The sequence below is a fragment of the Delphinus delphis genome, chromosome 5 (genome assembly GCF_949987515.2).
Source record: "Delphinus delphis chromosome 5, mDelDel1.2, whole genome shotgun sequence".
Lineage (NCBI taxonomy): Eukaryota > Metazoa > Chordata > Mammalia > Artiodactyla > Delphinidae > Delphinus > Delphinus delphis.
In genome coordinates this window covers 116,777,407-116,799,349 of record NC_082687.1, presented here as the reverse complement: position 1 = coordinate 116,799,349, position 21,943 = coordinate 116,777,407, and the positions used below count along the sequence as shown (strand labels likewise).

The window sequence follows — 21,943 nt, the reverse complement described above, 5'->3', positions numbered from 1 at the left end:
CCAATGATTCAGCCTCCAACTAGTAACATCTCTATATTAATGAAAATGTGACCTTCATTTTACCCTTGGGCAGGTGAATCCCAGGGAACATTCAGATTACACTTAGAAGGTGCAAGAATGTTTGAAATGTCTTTACATTGAAATAACATTTCTGTGAACGAATACTGAATTGTGTGGATATGCCAAATTTTCTTAAATCCATTTTTCAGATTGATTGCAGCTTTTGGCTATTATGAATAATGCTGTGGTGAACAATTCTTTGTGGACATAGGTTTTCATTTCTTTTGGGGTAAATTCCTAGGAGTGGAATTGGATTATTTGTAAACTTCTGTTTAATTTTTTAAGAAATTGCAAAACTCCTTTTCTAAAGTGGCCATTTATTATACATTACCATCAGCAATATTTGAGGTTTCCAGTTTCTCCACATTCTTACCAACATTTGGTATTATCTTTTGGATTATAGCCATTCTAATGGTAACTCAATGTAGCTTTAATTTGCATATCACTATGATTACACATTTATTATGCAAAGTGACAATGTGTCTGGAGATGGATTATTTTTATTTATTTTTTAGCATGTTTCAAAATTTATTCCTTTCTTTGCTGAATAGTATTCCATTGGATGTACTGATATATATCACATTTTTATTTATTTATTTTTAATTGAGGTATCGTTAATTTACAATGTTGTGTTAATTTCTTCTGTAGAGCAAAGTGACTCACTTATACCTACATATACATACTTTTTTATATTCTTTTCCATTATGGTTTATCCCAGGACATTGACTATAGTTCTCTGTGCTATACAGTAGGACCTTCTTTTCCATCCATTCTATATATGATAGTTTGAATCTACTAACCCCAAACTCCTAGTCCATCCTCTGCCCTCCCCACTTCCCTTTGGCAACCACCAGTCTATTCTCTATGTCCGTGATTCTGTTTCTGTTTCATTGATAGGTTCATTCCACATATAAGTGGTATCATATGGTATTTGTCTTTTTCTTTTTGACTTACTTCACTTAGTATGATAATCTCTGGTTACATCCATGTTTCTGCAAATGGCATTATTTCATTTTTTATGGCTGAGCAATATTCCATTATATGTATATACCATATCTTCTTTATCCATTCATCTGTCAATGGACATTTAGGTTGTTTCCATGTCTTGGCTATCGTGAATAGTGCTGCTATGAACGGCTGCATGTATCTTTTTGAATGACAGTTTTCTCTGGATATATGCCCAGGAATGGGATTGCTGGATCATACCGTAATTCTATTTTTAGTTTTCTGAGGAACCTCCATAATGTTTTCCATAGCAGCTGTAACAACTTACATTCCCACCAACAGTGTAGGAGGGTTCCCTTTTCTCCACACCCTCTCCAGCATTTGTTATTTGTAGACTTTTTTTTTTAACAAATTTATTTATTTTATTTATTTTTGGCTGCATTGGGTCTTTGTTGCTGCGCGTGGGCTTTCTCTAGCTGTGGTGAGCGGGGGCTACTCTTCATTGTGGTGCGCGGGCCTCTCACTGTGGTGGCCTCTCCCGTTGCGGAGCACGGGCTCTAGGCGCACAGGCCTCAGTAGTTGTGGCTCGTGGGCTCTAGAACACAGGCTCAGCGGCCATGGCTCACGGGCCTAGCCACTCCGAGGCATGTGGGATCTTCCCGGACCAGGGCACGAACCTGTGTCCCCTGCATCAGCAGGCGGACTCTCAACCACTGCGCCACCAGGGAAGCCCTGTTGTGCCAATTTTTAAAAAAATATTTTATTTATTTATTATGGTTTTATGGCAGGCATGCGGGATCTTTGTTGAGGCATGACGGATCTTTCATTGCAGTGCGTGGACTCTTCGTTGTGGTGTGCAGGCTTCTCTCTAGTTGTGGCGTGCAGTCTCCAGAGCACGTGGGCTCTGTAGTTTGCGGCATGCAGCCTCTCTAGCTGAGGAGCGCGAGCTCAGAAGTTGTGGCGCGTGGTATTAGTTGCCCTGTGCGCGGCATGTGGGATCTTAGTTCCCCGACCAGGGATTGAACCCATGTCCCCAGCATTGGAAGGTGGATTCTTTACCACTGGACTGCCAGGGAAGTCCCTCTTGTGCCAATTTGAAGAGCTTAATAAATTGGCAGTGTAGGCTCCAGAGGAATGATTGTGGTTCAATCCTGCCTCCTCAACTTACTTGCTGAGTGACTTTTGGCTAAGCTTTTCTGTGCCCCAGTTTTTGTAGCTGAAAAGTGGAGCTAATAGTGTCTATCACATAGTATTGTTATGAAGCAATATATATAAAATACTTAGAACATATAAACATATACTGATTTTGAAATGTTATAAGCACTTTTAAAAACAAATTTATATGAAATTGGAGTAGATTATTTTCTTCTTTTTCACTTCTTAGCATTTCTAGCTGTTTCATAGGTAATCTAGAGAACCAGCAGATTTTAGCTACTATGGCTACTGTTTTTTGCTACTAAAAAAAGTTTTAATTTGGCACAGTTTTACTCAAACTCATCTAAAAAGGGAAAGAATTCCTAGACAATATAAATTTGGTTGCCGGGGAAGTAATATTAGAAACAGCTGAAGCAGCTTCAGTTCTTTATGACTTAGTTAAGCCCCATCCACAGAACAAAACAAAACAAACGCACAATCTTCATTCAACTCCTGGCCTTCAAATCCTTATTGTCCATTTATTGAAATTTTCATTGTAAACTATTATTAAAAATTCATATAACTCAGTCTGGTTTCATTCATGTTAATAAACAGGTTAATTGACTGAGAAATAAAGATGTCAGGTTCAGTATTCACTAGTATTTAACTAGTACTTATAAGTGGGAAGACTCCTGTCACAGTCATTGATGGCTTGTATAATTCTGAATGGATATATTCATGGGAAAATTTATACAAATTAACACAATTCCATGCTGAGCGTTATTTTTCCTGCTTTTTCTTAAATGATTAGACAGCTTTTAAACACTAAAAACATAATATGCAAGCTAAAATAATGTTAGTATTATCAATGTTATTTATAATTTAGGGATTAAGGTTATATTGAACAAGAATTGTAAAATGTGAATTTACTTAATTGAATGAGAAAGTTCCCATTTATATTTTTTAAAGCTTAAACTGCTTATTTCAGATCACAGCCACACTCACTAAGAAAATCAGATTTTTACCGATTCAATATATCATTTAAAATCCATGATGACAGTACTAAGTCATTTTAAGATATCATAGACCATCCATGACTGTATGAAATTTGGAAGTCTTGAACACTTCTGTAGTGATTGTGGAAAAGAATAAATAACACTCTTAACAATGGAAATTTATTGCCATTTTTATGGAAAATAGTTTTGAAATAGGAGCTTTTTAAATATTGAAGATAATCAATTTATAGCTCTCTTAAACTGGAGTACTCTTTCATGCCAAGACTGTATGGTAAAACCTTTGCATAGACCTAGTTTCATTCATTTATTCTACTGTGTGCAAAGAACTGGATTTATGTGGTTAGTTGAGAACTCATATCTGTTTGCAGTTCAGAACATTCTTTGAAGGCTTTAAATAATTTTTTTTTTAAAACTACCAAAGAGGTAGTCTTCACTACCATTAGCAGGAAAAATATGAAGCAATAAATGACATTCCTGTGAACATACATTTTCTACACCCAGTCATCTCCAACATATCCAAAGCACCACAGAAACAACTTACCAGTACAATTAGTTTAATAAGAATAACTAAAATTGGAGGGCAGGATTCAGAACAATTGCAAAGGGCATGGATGAAGGAGGATTTAGACCTAAGCCAATGACATGAAGTTCCAAATATTCTACAACAGGTACACTGCTGGTTTTTACAAGGTGTGTCAGGCTAACTGATTGACAAGAAAATATAAAAAGAAACGGAATGGCAGTACCTTATCTATGAGCAGGTTGAGTAGGCAGCCCTGCTGGACCTGAAACTGTGGTTTCAGAGACTACACACATCTTATCTTGCTACTTCACCCACTGAGCCCCCAGTAAGGTTACAGAATCATATAAGGGGTAATTTTAGCCAGATACATCCCAGGTGCAAAGTGACCCATAGTCCTTTGTATACAGTACGTTGCTTTGATATTACTTCTCTTAAGTTTACACTCCCTTTACTTTACCCGTGGAGGTGAATAAAAAGCTTGCTGCTGAGCCGGATGCAAAGGGGACAGATACACAGCATGCAGGTCAAGGACCATTCCATAAGAAAAAGAGATTATGTTTTTATAGAATACTCCACTTCTTTCTGAAATACAGTACTTTGCTATATACTCTATAAAAAAGACCCAAAGATAAGCCAACTTGAAATAGAAAACTGTTTAGAAAATAAAAACTTTCTTTTCTAAGAGATACTTAAAAGGATATAAAGCAGAAAGTGGACTCGAATTTCTAACTAAAGCTAAATTCACTCAGCTTTCTTTAAGGTCAAGCTGAAAGTTAAATACCTAAGGCTAGTGTCTGTGTTGGTACTTTAAGCTCTCCAAATCTCTGATAGGATCCACACTATAGAAAACACAGAGGGTAGAAGGTTAATAGTAACAACAAAGTAAATGACTCTTAGGAAGGAAGCGCAAAACTCTCGAGTTCCACCTACTCCTTTGTCCTCTAGATCAAAATGTCTCTCTTACATGTGTCTCTACATATGATTTATGCAAGATGTACACAGTATTTGATGGTTTTCTGCAAACCTTTTTCTGTAAGGGACAGTGAAAGGTAAAGGAATCTTGTCTCTCACTTTCTAAACTGCTATAGCATAAGGAGAACAATGAAAAGAGAAAATCAGTTGATCTACAGAACTGAGTTTTATACTGAGAGATACAATGGAAGAATTCCACATTGCAATCTTAATCGGTTTTTTTAAGGCTCAGTCTATGACCCTAAAATTAAATATATATATTACAGTGAGAGCCAGGTCCACAGTTCATCCAGCTCAGGATCTCCCAGTTGCTTGTTCCAGTTGCATGTGAAATAGGAACTAACACAACCTTCAGACATCTGACTGCCAACCATTATAAATGGACAAAGTCAGATGGAGGTCTTATTTAAAATGCTAAGTGAACCCCAGAGTCAGGATTAAGGTGAGGCAAGAGAGGCACCTTGGCTGAAAAATTTTAGGAGCCACTCACTCTCAGGTATTTGCGGGGTCCTGAGAGTGAGTGCCTCCTTAAATTCTAGTGCTTCTCTTGCCTCACCCTGGCCCCCACTCTGAAGGAGTTGACTATCTAAGAAAATCAGTGGGAACCAGAAAAAGAAAACCAAACCAGAGCTGTAACTGCTGAGGCCTCTGAAGAAGAGGGGGCAGGGTCAGTCATACAGTGGGTGAAGACCAGCAAAAAATGGAATTAAGTGTAGAAGTAATAATAGCACCTTTCTCTCTGCCTATTCGGTCGCCTATTGGGCTATTTCTTGCTGTATGACATTGGGTTTTGAAAATTTCACAGAAGAGAGAGGAGTTCATAAATCACCTAGTTCAAGAAGTCTTTTTAATGCTTCCAAGAGGTCTCAGTATTGTTTGTTAAATAGGCTCAGTGCTTACCAACTTAAAGTAGCCTCTTTTAAGGTTAGTTGTTGCTTTTAAGATTTGCAACTGTTTTGTTCCTTCCAGGGGAAATCCTTCCTAGTTAGAAATCAATAGAGGATTTTGGACATTTCTTTGCCAAACTGTTGAAATGTTCTTTCTCAAGTGGTTAATATCAACTGGAAAATAATCAGTATGTAAGGAACAGCTAACTTGACAGCTGTGTCACCAAGCTACAATTTCTTTAAAATCAGTTCTCTGCTGAAACTTCAATAAATTAATTAGAATATAAACTTACGTTAAAGCTTCTGAGTAATTATAATGAGGAGAGACTCCTAGAAACTTCTGTACTTCATCCATCACTGTAGCAGGATCAGTTCTTAGCTGTTGCCCATCAATAATTAGCAACTAAATTAACAAGGAAATTAAAAAAAAATGCACATTGAAAAAAGACATGTAACTGCATAATTAAAAACTTCTGCACTCTGAATTTATTCAGTGAGAGACTGAGGGGACTTGTGTGCGTTGTTGTTAAGACTTAACCAGGCCATCCTCATTAATGACCTGGAACAAAAAATAAATCACACTAATTAAATGTGCTCACGTTTTGTAGTCCGAGAAGTCCTGCAAACACGATGAAAACAAAAAAGCCATTTGAGGGTAAAAAGAGAGCTTAAGAAATGTGACTACAAAATCACAAATGGAAACCAAGTTTAAAAACAGATAAAACAATGATTCCATGATTCAAGGTGGGAAGGAGCATTGCAGGAAGGAAGAAAAGTGACCAGACCAGGTACAGTGAGACAGAGGACATGGCCATTCTCCATGATTCCAGTCAAAGGAGTAGCACTGTAAGGTTTTAAGAAATATTTTGATAATCCATTTGGAGAAAAAGGTAAGACTCCCAGAAAGCCTGAAAGGAAACAGAAGTTCCTCAACAGACTACAGGCAAGAATTTGCTTGTTGCTCTGGTGAGGGAAGGGGGTGGTCCCAGCAAGATAAAATGACAGGAGACCATGATGAAGGGCCATAAAGCCTGGAAAGCAGCTCTTGCTCACACCTCTTCTCCAATATTTCTATTTAGTCTCTACCAGCATCGTTCATTAGAACTTTCTCTGTGGATAGACACGTTCAACGGCTGCAGTATCTAACTGGTGGCTATTGAACATTTGAAATGTGGCTAATGTGATTGAGAAACTTAATTTTTAATTTTATATAATTTTAATAAAAATTTAAATAGCCATATATGGTTGCATATATGGTATCATTATGGCTAGCATGTTTCTAGACACACAGGCATATACTGTGTCTGATGTGACGGGACTGCTTTATGCAATCCAGTAGGGGCTGATTTTGTAATCTAGGCTAATGGTAGGCCAAAGAGAGAAGCAAGGAAGCCAAGGAAAACATAGGACTTGTGAAAAATGCAGCAAGGTGGTTCAAAGGGAAATAACGGCACTTAATTAAGCAAGACAATATTTGCCTTGTTTGGTTAAGAGGTTCTCAAGCTTTATTCTCAGAATAAGAATCAGGAGTATCAAGCTTCCGATGCTCTTTACAGTCAGGAAGGGTATGCACTAGAAAACAGGGCAGGGAGAATTATCCTGAACTACTTCTAGAAAGAAGAGTAGATAGTTTTTCTACCTCTGCCTATTACTGTTTGCCAGAGTCTGATTTACAACTAAAGAGTAAAGGCTAGTAATGTTTTAATGAGTAAAAATTTCCTCTAGCCTAGAGGCAAAGTCACTAGCCTAGAGGAACCAGCAAAAGAAAACCAAACCAGAGCTGTAAACTTGATGAGATTGTAACATGATGTAGATTCTTATTGCTCAATACCTGAAAGGGAGGGAAATAAATAAGCCATCTCTCGATGTGGCTGGCATACCACCCTGGGACCAAACATCTCTTCTGCAAGGCTCTAAGCTCAGAGGATGCACGGGGCCCGGCTGAGATCACTTCGTAGAAGCTAAACTTCAGAGCTGCGGGGTCTTCATGTGATCGCTGATGCTATGATGGAAAGGTGGATAATTAAACCGACTTGAATCATAGGCATAAATAATTAAAAACCAATCTCTGTGACAAGTCTCAAAGCTAAAGGAAGGAGTGCCTCACTGCTGGAGGGTTATTTGTTTTGCAATTAATAAAGGATGAAAATGTTTGCTTGGAGCATCAGGATTAAAAGTTATGACATTGATGAGAGTATATATTTGATAATTAATTGGTAGAGGTGGAATTCTTCTTGATAGAATTCCTTAACCAATTTTTCTGAGTCGTTTCCTTAGTGTATACATATTATTCTGAAAGTAAACTTTTGAAAGTTGCCTTAATGCCCCCTTTTCAGCCCATAAGAAACCATTTATCATGTCCAGTGAATATCCATAATGCACAAAGCACTCTACTAGTTCTGCCACGTAGTTTTGCTCCATCTAGTAATGCAGTTTTAGATTAGAAAAGCCCTATCGGCTATTTAAATGGAGAAACTACTGAAAACTCTGACGTGCATTACCTGAAACCCACAGCTTTTATAATATACTACCTAGCATCTCAAAGCCAAGATTATTTTACCTAATGGTAACCTTTGCGATGAATCAGAATCGCTTATTGTACAGAAAATGCAGAAAGCAGCAATCCAGATAGGAAAGCATTTCATAATGGCTCAGGCTCACGCCCAGGGGTTTGAGGAAATCACCTTTCCCCTAAATTGACCAAAAAATATTCAGGCTTAGTGGTGGGTTTGTGGATGTTTACCACATCTAGTTGAATAGCAAATTTGCTGCAATTGAGATTCAAATTACTATACTACAGACTCCACTAGACTTTGTTAAGGCCTGCATTTTGCCACTGTGGAGCGATTTATTTGTAATATTTAGGACGTTTTGTTAGCTTGCAGCCTTGAAACCTCCTTTTTCAGCAAATTCTCAATTTTTCAGGGGCTAAGTGGTTGCCAAGCTCCAGTTTTCTTCTTTCTTGTTGAGTCAATTAAGGCTTATTTCTTTTTTCTCTAGATACCTAGTGGAAAACGTAAAAGGCGCAATATCAAGTCAGTCAGTTTGCAATTTGCTGTATTTTTGATTTAAAAGATTGCTGTAGGAGTTGGGCATGACGTTGGCGTGGAGTTGTGGATTCCAGCTTTCCAGGAAGTCTCATTCCCTATCATGCAGATCATTATCAATATGCCTAAGATCCCATGACCTTCCCCCGGTCTGTCCCAGCCACGAAACCTTTCCTGACAATCTGTGCTTCCTTTTGTGAACACGGAAAAACTGCTTTTGTTCAGAAAGACCCCATGCTGAGAAACTTTATTCTCTAATATCATAGATTGTCAGGAATTTAGATGTTTGAGGTCAGTGAGAATGGAACATCCCAGTCTTGCCTGGAGGATCAGAGCTATGTGGGTCACTTTAACACAAAGAAGCCTTATTTCCAACCCAGGTGCAGAGTTTCAGGTAAGTGATTTTTGGATGTAACATTCCACATTTATCTTAACTTTATAGTTTCCAAGGAAATTGGACCGTTAGTCTGCTTTTCAGCCCTGACCTACTGATAACCAGCTTACACACAGCCCTGCCTGCATCTATCAAACACTTCATGTTAATTTTACCTAAATTTCTCCCCTTACAAATCCTTCCCTTCTTTAGGGAAGTGCCCAGATAGTTCTTCCAGTGTTCAGGCTCCTCTGCTGCAGCCAATTAATATACCTAACTTGTTCCTGGTCGTCTTTATCAGATGGGCTTTATCACTCTGTAGGAGTCTACCTGTCACTTAACACTTTCTGATTTATACACTGGTTATTTACACATATTTCTCCAATTAGAGTGAAAGCGATCTCAAGTGTAGCGTCCAGATTTGTTAATTTACCTGTAGAACATACTTAGAACAGTACTTTGTACATAGTAGTCATTAAAATAATTTAATGAATGGATGAACACATGAACATTAGGAAAGTGTTTTTTTAAATTACAAAACCGAGGAATGATAACTAAGGATACTAGAGACTAAACACACTGACTCTATTAATTTTGTTATGCTCTTATATTTAATTTTGACTGCTTTTTATTGAACTTTTTCCACTTGATGATTAATAAAATATCACTGAGGCAGTTTTTTTCCTATTATTTTTAATATTTATTAAAGTAAACATGTATTTGATGTGTAAGTTTTATTATTAGAGTCTTAAATTATTTCAAAGTGATTGTTTCTGTGCTAGGTTCTAACCAACAGTAGAAGCATAATGGCAACCCTGGAGTGTATGAGAAAGAGGCTTAGACCAGGGAACACTGGCTGGGCTTTCAAGAATGAAGAATTCATTCTTTTTTTTTTTTTTGCGGTAGACGCGGGCCTCTCACTGTTGTGGCCACTCCCGTTGCGGAGCACAGGCTCCCGATGCGCAGGCTCAGCGGCCATGGCTCACGAGCCCAGACGCTCCGCGGCATGTGGGGTCTTCCCGGACCGGGGCACGAACCCGTGTCCCCTGCATCGGCAGGTGGACTCTCAACCACTGCGCCACCAGGGAAGCCCAAGAATTCATTCTTATATTTAGTTTTGCTACTAAGTTATTTCTTCAGTATAGCAGTTATTTAAGCTCTTTTAGAGTCAGGGTCATCAATCTATGGCTAAAGTTTGCTTGTTTTTGTAAATAAAGTTTTATTGGAACACAGCTAGGCTCATTAAATTCCATATGGTCTATGGCTGCTTTTGCAATACAATGGCAGAGTTGTAACCATATGGCCTGCAAAGCCTGAAATATCTACTCTCTGGCCCTTTATAGAAAAAAAAAAAAAAAAAAGACCTGTGATTTTTGCTTTGGGGAATCAGTTATATTCCTTATCTGTAAAATTGAGATAATAATAGCAGCATTATACACATATTAGATGAAAAATAATGATTTTAAGTTATAACACTTTACTTTTAAAATGCAGATTTATAGAAGCAGAATACATACAAGTATATACTATTTTATTTGCTCTATTTTAATTTCTTCATTGTATTAATACATTTTATTAAATACATGAATTAAATGAATGCAAAATTAAGAAAAACTTAAGGGGAACGTTTCTCCATGGAAACAAAGAAAAATTTATTTACCTTCCTGAAATATAAAGCTAGCAAGTCTCTTCTGTTAAAACCCGAGGTGGTGGCTATTGCTGAAAACCACCCTCCCTTCTCCATACTTCTCTTCTACTTGCTGGATTCTGTCTGTATTTTCCTTACCTGGTACCAGGAATATGCCCGGTCTGATGGGTCAATGAGAATGGTGATGATTTTGGCTTTGGGGACCAGAGAAGCTGCCCTTTTAGGCGCTTCCTCTGAGTGGAAGTAATTGGCACTCTTCTCAAACAGAAAGTCAGTGGTAACATTAGATGGGACTGGGAAGAAATCCATATACCTAGAAAAGAAATATTTCTCAAAATAAGACTGGTTTATACTCATACCCTGGTGACTGAAGATGTTAAAAATGTCCTACAAACAAAATTCATTTGCTTCCTAAACAAAAAGCCTTTTTCTTTAAGGCATTTGTCCCACAAGCCTGTTGGCAAGGAAAAAAATATATAGAACACTAATAATGTATTTTGAAAATGCTTTTCTAAATACATTTTCTTTTTGTTCTACTTAATATCAAGAAAAAAAGGTACGGGAGATAACAAAAATGTACACACAGAGTCATCAAATGGCAATAATAATAAATTGTATAAATTGTATCTAAATGCAGAAATATTTTACAGAGAAAAATGTGAGTGCTCAACCAAGAAGAAAATTTGATCGAAACAAATGATGTGTTCAGTTCAAAGGCATTTTGAAAAATCTTAGACAAAACAGTTTTTACTTCGTCACAAGAAAAAATAATTTCATTCCCACTAATGTATTGTGCTACTATTATATTCAACTATAAAGTATCAAAGGGCAGAACAGATCTGATATAAACACTGCCCATGTCCTTAATTTGTTTCCCATATAGAGCCATTTATATTCTTTAGAAAAATTATAGAAGTTTAAAAAGTATGTATATATTTTCAGATATAAAATACTATCAAATTTTCCAAGGTCAGGTCCTGTATCCTTAAGTGTGTTGAGAATTCAAATCACCAGCAGAGTGAGCACAGGAATACCTGTAGCCTCAAGCACAGAAAGGTAGGACATAATGGGTTTTGTATAATATTCCATTTGTACAAAATGTCAAATATAACTGAATTCAGCGTATGATAGTAGGTATTTCTGAAGCACCAAGGAACATCTTTAAAGGAAAAGGGGCCTTTTTAGAAAGAACATGCAAATTTAACTTCTAGGGTTTCTTACATTTTATAATAATAGCCTCACACTCCACCCACACCCTCTTCAATTCATAAGCCACTATGACTTTGGGTTACCAAGACAAGGTAGTTCAGTAATTACTGAACAAGAGAATCATTAACATTTATGTGATAACTTCTTTTTGCAGTGTGTTGTTTTCAGTCACACAATAAAGCTTCTAGTAGGACTCCAGTTGTTACCATATTACAAAGTTTGGCTGGTGCAACAAAGTGATACTTTGAAACTCAGGGCAGTAAAGAAATCCTTTTATGTTTTCTGGAAATTGCCTTGTTGTTGATATATTATTCTGGCATCCCTTTCTTTTAGGGGTAAAGACATATATAAACATTTCTGGAAAGTTTGATCTGTTAACTGTTCTGGTGTACACTCTATTTATAGAAAGTGCCATATTTCAGGATACTTTTTAATTTAGATGCCCACACTTGTTCCAGGGGTACTAAGGTTATATCAAGTGTCTAGTGGTATCTTATTTGGTCCAAGCTTGTCTCAAGCATGCTTATTCTCAGCAAGGGTCCAAGAATCACAAAAGAAGGGCAGGATAACTTTTAATTTCTAAAAACTGTCCCACCTTCCCAGTAGTCCTCCACGCCTACAACACTTTGGGCCTTGAAAATTTCTTCCAGCAGTTCTGGATCTTGGACCCACAAGGCTCCAGAGGCTCACAGAGAAAGCAGGGGCCAGTTCTTGTTTGCCTATATGCCCATGTTTTTTCTAATATAGTGGCTGGTAGTAATAAGCACTTGAAAAATGTTTGATGAATTCATAAGAAAATAAAGAATTCAGCTTCATTTCCAGGGTGGAAATACATCCATGTTTGTAATATGAATTCAGGTTATTCAAAGAATTGGTGAGCAAACTAGAATGGTTTAGCAATATGTGGGTTAAAAGCAAATGCTGGCCTCATTTAAGCTTTGCTACTCCCATAACAGCTCAGCAATTGTTTTTAACTGAAAGACATGATTTTTTGCAGCACTCCATATTTATTTGTTTCTTGGGTTGACCCTGTATTTTTGAGTGATTTTACTCAAAGCCAAATTAAGATGTTTAGAGGTTCCAAATGTTCACAGGATTTTATGGCTCCCCATGTGCCACTCCAACCATCCACCGCCTCCCCAGGTAATTATAAAAAATAACACCAAACTATGGAACATAAAACTTAACTGTATGCATAAATCAAACATTTTTTTCCTAGAGATTCTGATCACAAATCTTGGCTATTTAATCAAAGATGGAGTTTTCTCATTTTCATTTGCCCTGCTTTGCTTGTGCCCTAAGCCTGTGTTTAGGCTGCCTGTTAGTTAGGGCAACCCTGGTTTTGCCCAGTTCTCCAAGAAGAGCAGATCCATGTATCCAGATTGACTAACTGTGCCTGAGCTTCTGTAAGTGACCTTGGCATGCTCAGACACATAATCTTCAGCCTTGTGGCTCTGTGGTCCTAAAGGGACTGCTGAGGTGCTGATGCTTCAGGGAGAGGTAAGGCCAGTCTGAAGACTGAATACATTGATGTCTTTGAGAGCAAAGCTCTAGTTATTGCTAATAGATTGACATTTGCAGTTACCATTATTTGCTCTTTGTGTTAACTGCCTTTTATAAACACACAATTGTCAATCAAAAGTGTTTACAGTTGGGGTATTTTAGTGAGTTATAATTAAAAGCTTTAATTGTCTTTAGTTTTCTACTTATTTATGCCATCTCTTTGTAGACTACTTAAGGGACTTTTCATTTCTGTTATAGTGCCTGTACACATTACTGTCTATGAACAGCTTTTTTTTTTAATTGAATATTCTCACAGATATTCTTAAGTCCCAGGGAATCCAAGTATTATTGAATTCCTCTCCACTTGCAAAGCAGTTTTTAATCACCCCCTTTAGTCCTGATGTGAACATCATTTTATTCTACTGTATACAAGCATGTATATTGATATTTGAGTCAGTGGGAAAATAGTGGCTGAAGTAGTTGATGGGTTTCTTGATTCTCACAGCTGTTACTTAACACTACTGCAATTAATGTCAAGCACTGTACTGAAGAATTCGCAGGGAAATATATAACAATTAGAATATATGTAAATCCTAGTAGGTGCTCAACTTATACTCAATCCATTTCTTCAGCTTTCCGTTTGGATGGCTCACAAGCAAAACTTGAGGGGGTTGATACATATAAAACAGAGATTATGTGATTTGACAACAGAAGTTTATATACACCTTTCTGCTAAACTACATGCAAAATGTTTATGTTCATTCTCTAGAGTTATTATAAGAATTTACTCTTTTATAGTACTTTCTGCCCAGAATTTATATCTTAAAAGAAAGACTTCTAGATCTTTTTTATGATTAACATGTCTGTTTGCAATATTTATTCCTGCTACATCACATATTCTGTGTATATTGACATTTTAACTTTTAATTTAACTCTTTTACTTAGATGATTGATACGGTTCTAATTTCAAAGGCCAAAAATTAAATTTTGTATATCGTTGATAGCTTTTTTATAGCTTTCATTACTCATAAAATGCATACACATTTCTAGTTCTATTTATTTATTTACCTTTTGTACCAAAGTAAAAATTGAAAATTATATATGTGAACTGTAGCATCACTTAAATGCAAAGTGCATAAGAACAGAAAGTTATGAAAGTGTTTTCTTAAGAGTAGAGAGAAATGAAATTCCTGTGTATTAGGTATTTCTCTGACTTTTTATCTGTAATTACCATCAAAGATAATTAATGCAAATTAGAATTACATGTAAGTCTCTTGAGGCGACAAGTCCCTTCATAACCTGAGAAAAAGTTTGTTACGAATAATTTACGTGCTCCTTCTATTCAATCAGTTTCTAAGGCACGGAGGATGACTTTTATTTGTGGCTACAAACTTAAATGTTTATAATTATAAGCACTGATTTTATACTGTGCACAGTACATATACTTTTAGATTTATACTAATAACCCATCTTACCAATCAATCCCCCTGTGGTAGTTATTTCTATTAAAGAACTGTACCTCCTCAAAGGTTTTTGGGCTGGGGGAGTTACTAAGGATGGAAGGATGCATAACCAGGAACAAATACAAAGCAGTGGTTCCTGAAAAGATAATAGAGGTTCAGAGATTAATTAAACAAAAACACAGTTTCCTACTATTAGCATTTCAAAGTCATTAATAAACTAAGTGTTTCAATGATCCAAACAGATACATATAGATACTCCTTGAATTAAATTGAATACATAACCAGCATCTTAAAAGAGGCAAATTCTAAAAAATGAGGACAGTGTGATGTGAGAAAAGGCCTGTTGCAGGAACTGGGAGAACTGGCTTTTGACCTCAGTTCAGTCACTGACTTGGTCTGTGTCTTTGGCTTTTAGCTTCTTTGTCTTGACTTATTAGTGGAAAATCTCCTGCCTTGATTATTTCCTAGGCTTTCTCTGAGGACAAAAAGACATATTGTATCTGAAGATATTTTGATATTAATAAAGTACCATATAAGTGAAAGCTATCGTTATTTAATATGAGATGTTACATTATCAAATTAATACTTGGGTTTCCCTATAAAGTTCTTCCCGAGGCCTATGAAAGCTTATTAATTTGAGACAGAATTTAAACTTTTAACCAGTTTAAGTTTGAATGCACTTACATACCTATAAAAAGTAGTGCCAAAATTGTTTAAATTGCTAAATTTGAAAAAAAATTGGTGCCCTTTGTTAGTGACATGACAAAATTTGCAGTTTTGGGAAGAGAATGGCACACCACAGGTACTCATATAGATTTGTTAAAATAACTGTCAACAGCACTATTCTCTAAAACAATGAATTGGAAGAGGCAGTGTTCCTAGATTACATCTGAGCCAAACAATGAATATTTTATCTACAATCACAGATAACCTACGATACACAAGGTAAAAATGTTCTTCACAAACTTGACTTAAAACAGTGCTTCTCAAACTTTAGCATGCATCATATTCACCTGGAGGCTATTAAAAAACAGAGAGCTGGGCTCTATCCCAGTTTCTGATTTAGCACACTTTGAGAATCACTGACTTAGAAGAAATATGGGACAAAATCTAAAACTTATTGGGAAAAAAAATGTTCCGTTACTTGAAATCCATAGTAAAGCTTTCTAGAGCATGATCTTTATTTATTTATTTATTTAATTTATTTATTTTTAAATTTTTGTATGCGTTGGGTCTTCGTTGCTGTGTTCAGGCTTTCTTTAGTTGCTGTGAGCGGGGGCTACTCTTTGTTGTGGTGCGTGGGCTTCTCATCACGGTGGCTTCTCTCGTTGCAGAGCACGGGCTCTAGGCGTGTGGGCTTCAGTAGTTGTGGCACGTGGGCTTCAGTAGTTGTGCCACGTGGGCTCTAGAGCGCAGGCTCAGTAGCTGTGGAGCACAGGCTTAGTTGCTTTGCGGCATGTGGGATCTTCCCAGACCAGGGATTGAACCCGTGTCCCCTGCATTGGCAGACAGATTCTTAACCACTGGGCAACCAGGGAAGTCCTAGAGCATGATCTTTAGAGTCCGATAACTTCTAGGATCAAGAGTTTTATTTCCAGCACTTACCAGCTGTGTGAACTTGAACAAAAATATCTAACCTGAGTCTTAGTTTTCTTATCTGTGTAGTGGGGAAGAAAATACTTAGCTGTCAGGACTCTATGAGGGTCAAGTGAGATAATCTACATGAAAGTACCTGAATAGCTCCATATCTAAATATTAGTAAGGTATTTTTGAAAATAATTTTATTGAGATAGAGTTCAGTAATGCATTTTTTAAAAATTGAAAAGAATATAGTATTTGTAAAGACAGAAAAATAGCTATTACAATGTGGAAAAAGAAAATAGATTAATTCCATTCTCAGATCAACTGATAACATTCTTTTCTGAATTTTATTTTTAAGAATTGTATTCAACCATGTTATTTGCTTTTAATAGCATGATGAGCATTAATAAGACAAACAAAAAATGAATAAGATCTAATCATTTGCATAGTCAGTAAAAGGCATACTGTAATTTATCAGTGGTCAAAAAATTGTTAAGTTGTGGTGTTTGAATTCTGTCTTTAGCTACTCATATTCTTGGGTCTGAATAAACTGTCGTGTGTGTGTGTGTGTGTGTGTCTGTGTGTGTGTGTGTGTATCTCAACTGCATAATCATAGATACACATGTTCAAAAAAAGCTTCAGTTTTTATATTTTTGTTAGTTTCAACACTAAAAATATTTGAATATCCAGATGACTATACATTCGTGCAAAATTATTCAGAAAAATACTTTTGGCAAAACTAAAGATAAAAATGAAGCCAATTAATTTTTATGGAACTGATATAAGAAGATATGTTTGTCCATTTAAAAAATAATCTCATAAAATATCAATATATACAACAATATGGATGAATCTCAAAAGCAATATGCTAAGTGAAAGAAGTCCAACACAAAAGATTACATATTTTATGATTCCATTTATGTGAAATTCTAGAAAAGGCAAAAATATAGTGGCGGAAAGTGGCTGTGGCTGAGGATGGGGGAGAAAAAGACATGGAGATCATGGAAAAGACTCCGACAAGTACAGGTTTCTGGTAACTAACTATACTGCTGACCTGAATGAATAAACATTTTCAGAACTCTAATAGAAAACTGATGAATTCATAAAAGTGCTAACAAAAGATCAAGATGAAAAAAAAATTAATTACATGGTACTGAGTGAACTGATGAGGATAATTATAATTTTTGTGACTCTCTGTTTGAATTAAAAAAAAAAAATCCCACAAGGACTCAGAAGAAAAAGACATGGAGAAACTTTTTAGGGAGACAGAAGTGTTCTAAATCTTTAATGTTGTAGTGGTTATACCGCTGTGTGCAATTTCTAAAATTCATCATACTGTGCATTTAAAATGGGTGAATTTTACTGTGTGTAAATTATACCTCTATAAAACTGGGAAAAAATTCAATTTCTATAAAAAGAAGATAAACCCCTTCCAAAGGTAAATGTCATCTACAAATTGTAACGTAAACATTTGGAAACCCAGATGAGTTGAAGATGACAAGTAATTATGTCATCTATGATATTAAAATGTCTGCATATCTAGCACAACACAAGAAGCATATCCTGCAGGGCTTTCTGAGGCAAACTTGATCTGCCAAGCTTCAGAGAGATGTGATTGTTAATGACAAAGCTATGTGATGACAGTGGGAGTTTGCTAAAGAGACTTTCAGTGTGTTTCTAGTTGCTTCTTGACTTTAAATAGATAAGGACAAGTGAAATAAATAAGGATAAGAGAACTATTTGTCGTATTTATTATTGTTTTCAGATTGATATTTGTAAATGGGACTGAGAAAACGAATAGGCTAAACTTACTGTGTGCATTACGTAGAATTCTCCCCAGTTATTTCTAGAGAAATGAGGAAAGGGAATGTATTCCCTTAGGAAGGGTTGAAATGGCTGTTTTCGGTGAAGCTAGAAATGAAAAGCCCCAAATAATTTATCATGCAGGATACAGTTTGAATGTCTGGCATTTTAAAGCTTCCACTGGGCTTCATTTTAATACTGATCCTTACAGAGACAAGAAGTTTAAGGGAAAAAATTGCACACCAATTTAAGAAAAGGTGCCAAAGATTTCTCCTGGGTATGAATAAATATCTTTCTTAGCACAAAGTTTTGTTTATGTCTAGGAATTCTGCTTGTCAAACATCTTTTATAGACTTTTAGAAAATAGTCATTTCTGCAAGAAATAGTCTAGAAATAAACTATATCAGGAAGATGGCAGGAAGAGGCTAAATTTCCGGAAGAGTTATAGGTACTTACATGTGTCCATCTTGACTTTTGATGAAATCCTGTCAGTCACTCTCCAAACACGTGATTAGTTTTGATTTTAGAAATGTTAATAACACCATTTTTCAATTAAGGTCTTTGGAAAAAACATAACTTTTGCCACCAAATTGACTGCTGGATATTCAAACTGTGTGACATCTATTTTCACCCTTTTTACTTTAAAAAACACATTATTGAGCTAAACAAAGATTATGTCGGAGAATAAAGTGTTATTCATTCATCAATATTTATAGGCAGTTTGAGAAGTCATTGTGACATGAATTCACTGTCTTCTCATCAGGATTTTTACAGTTTGGTTAATTATAACATAAAAATTTCTCACCAGTTTTCTGGGGTCCTATTACCAAGAATTTTGGTAAGCGATCACAGGTTTTTTCTTTAGACCAAATGTCTCTGTGGCGTTTGTCATCACAAGGATTCTAAACAGGAGAAGAAAATAGAGATGTATTTTTGTGGGTGCCCATTGTGTGCTAGAGTTTTTCAACTTCTGTCCTTGAAAAGATATCCCAGGAAAAAAGGCTATGTGTCTCTTTTTGGCTGGGCCCGTGAGCCATGGCCGCTGAGCCTGCGCGTCTGGAGCCTGTGCTCCGCAACGGGAGAGGCCACAACAGTGAGAGGCCCGCATACCGCAAAGAAAAAATAAAAATAAAAAAATAAAAATAGGGTGTTAAATTAGCAGGAAAGTTTCATGTCTTTCCAGTGGCTAACGCCTGGTGATGTTCTGTAGTGGTTAACATAAAAAGATGGGTGTTTTAAAATCTTAACTGCAAAATAATATGCAGTGATAATTTTATAACCACCAACTTTAACCTACTAAAATGTGTAGTTACGTTTCTTCTTGGGGTTATCTGTTTGTGCCCAGGAGGCAATTAGCTCAAGTTCAGAGCTAAATGAATAGAATATAAGTGCAGAGCTTACTGTAACTTCAATCTGTGAAATTTACTGAATTCTGCTTCTGAAGATCATTATTATTATACCATCAGCTCTGTCAGTAACTCTCATTTAGAACATTGATTCAGAGCACAGTGGCCTGGAATTCTTTCCCACTCTGTCACATAGCAGCTGTATGACCTTGCTTAAGTGTCTCAGCCTTTCTGTGCCCCAGTTTCTTCATCTGTAAAATGGCGATAATAACTATACCTACCTCAAAGGGTAGTTGTGAGGATTAAATGAATGAACATATGTAAAGAACCCAGTCAGACATGTAATAAGCACTATGTAGTTATTTGCTAAAGATTATTACTTTCCCCAGATCATGGTGTGGGGAATCTAAGCTCAAAGTATGTTTTTGCAATTCTAGACACATGAGAGTGTAAGCTTTGAAATCTGGGTCATGCCTGGAACAGTTTGAATATGCCATGTTTATGTGACATTTTCTCTTAAGAAGCTCAGTGATTTTGTCACTAAACACTTTCCTCATGTCCAAAGTAATTCCCAATAATACTTTTGAAAGCTGACTATATTCTGCAGCTGCTGGTGTACCTCGTGGTTCAGAAGCAGATGTCAGTTCTGAACTCTTCTCACCTACCCCTGTAATGTCATTTAGTCATGAGAGGTGATGTGCTCAAGGCTGACCAGCTGGCTACCTGTCTAACACACACCTAAACCATCTTCTGCTCTTTCAGCCTATTGCAATCTGCAAATTGATCCCTCAATCCTGATTCAAAACATTGTATCCACTGAACCTCTCACTGAGCTTTCAGAATTCCATAGTTTCTAGTGGGCACAGGAACAGAGAATATGGCCCACTATGAAGTTTCTCAAATCTACTAACGTACAAAACGTATGTTATTTTTTCCCCAGGATGTCTTCACTTTTCAGATTTGGATTACCTCATGAAACTCCAAGATATGTTTGTGGGATTCATTAATAATACCAGTCATTGACCCAATCTTACCTGCCAGAGAGGGTCTTTTTGATCAGGAAAGAGCTCAAAATATTTATGAGCCAGCTGCACTGGAGGCAGAGTCTGAAGTCGTAAGTTGGTCCAGCTCTGCACGAAGTTGGCTAGATTGACAAATGTATATAATCCCAGTCGGTCATTCCCATAGTTAGACAAATGGGTCATGAAAATGCTGATCTGAAAAAGGCAAACGAACTTCAGTGTAAACACAAGTTATTTTAACCCTAGGGGGCAGTGCAATCACAGCAATGCTAGTTTTTCTTAAGAAGTCTTTGCACAGGGTTTCAGTTCATGAGATGTTTTTGAATTTTGCACATATCTCAAATACTCTCATTATATTAATGCACTCTGGAGGATGTGTTATTAGCAAGACTTGGTGAGCATTTTTTCCCTAAGGTTTTAATGTATTTCATAACAAAAAATGAGTCCAACTGCCACAGACCCACGTTGGTGCAATTCGACTGATGCTGAATAACACATCCTAGATGTTCACACATAGTGGCTTCATGATATGTGAACTATTCATAATGTGAGGCAGCAGGAGGTTGGGATTTTGTAATTTCAATCAACTTAATCTGATTTGTAACACAGTATGTAGAATTAATGGATATAAATAATCAATGAATTGTGATTATTAGCATTAACTGAATAGCCTCTGATTTGTATTTATTAGAGGTCATAATGACAAAGGACTAGTGAATGAATTTTTACTATAAGAACTATCAACTATTTTCCATCAATGACACTCTGAAACCCTTTTCCATATTTATTGAGTCTACTATTTCCAATATCAGATACCTCCTTTAAGAAAAGTTTTCAGTGCTCGGCTAGATAAACTATTCCTATGGAAGCAGGTGTCCTGGATTGAATCCACACATTGAAAAAAAATTATAGCAAACATGGGGATCTTTTTATAATAAAATAAATTTGAATTCTTTAGGTTTAATTCAATTGGTCAGGAATGTAGAATGGGCATTTTTAAAGCTACTGCTTAAAGTGAATGCAAATAGCTTTTGTTGGTTAGTGTTGACAACTGGAAATAATTCTGCATGAGATTTTCAATGGTAATGAAAACCACTGTGGCGTTTATGCTACTATAAAGAGATCATAAACGTAATTCATGGGATAATAGTATGCTCCTAAAATATATAATGTCATATGAATGAATAGTAATAATGGTTATTATAATCATCATAATAATGAATATAATAGGTTCATTCATTAAGAGACTGGCTGAGAGAAGTATTTAAGAAAATTTATTGAGGTTAAGTGGCGGAGATGAGAGAAAGTTTTGATATAAAAAAATCAGAAAAAATATAATTACAACTATGAATAAAAGGAAGCAGTAAAATCCTATATTATATAGAGCAATCACAGACTTTAACATGAAAAG

General features: G+C 36.3%; 1 protein-coding gene across 2 annotated transcripts in view; it reads right to left on the bottom strand.

The window, feature by feature from the left end:
- Positions 1 to 21,943, bottom strand: part of NDST3 (N-deacetylase and N-sulfotransferase 3) — a 135,434-nt gene that overhangs the window by 8,976 nt on the left and 104,515 nt on the right. The window contains exons 6-11 of one of the 2 annotated variants that reach the window (XM_060011845.1): positions 20,545 to 20,727; positions 18,970 to 19,066; positions 14,793 to 14,916; positions 10,744 to 10,918; positions 7,369 to 7,539; positions 5,831 to 5,940 (exon numbers count right to left, since the gene is read on the bottom strand). In XM_060011845.1, coding sequence (XP_059867828.1) covers positions 5,831 to 5,940; positions 7,369 to 7,539; positions 10,744 to 10,918; positions 14,793 to 14,916; positions 18,970 to 19,066; positions 20,545 to 20,727 — 860 coding nt within the window. The remainder of the gene's footprint in view (positions 1 to 5,830; positions 5,941 to 7,368; positions 7,540 to 10,743; positions 10,919 to 14,792; positions 14,917 to 18,969; positions 19,067 to 20,544; positions 20,728 to 21,943) is intronic. The other variant, XM_060011846.1, reaches the window with a different exon arrangement.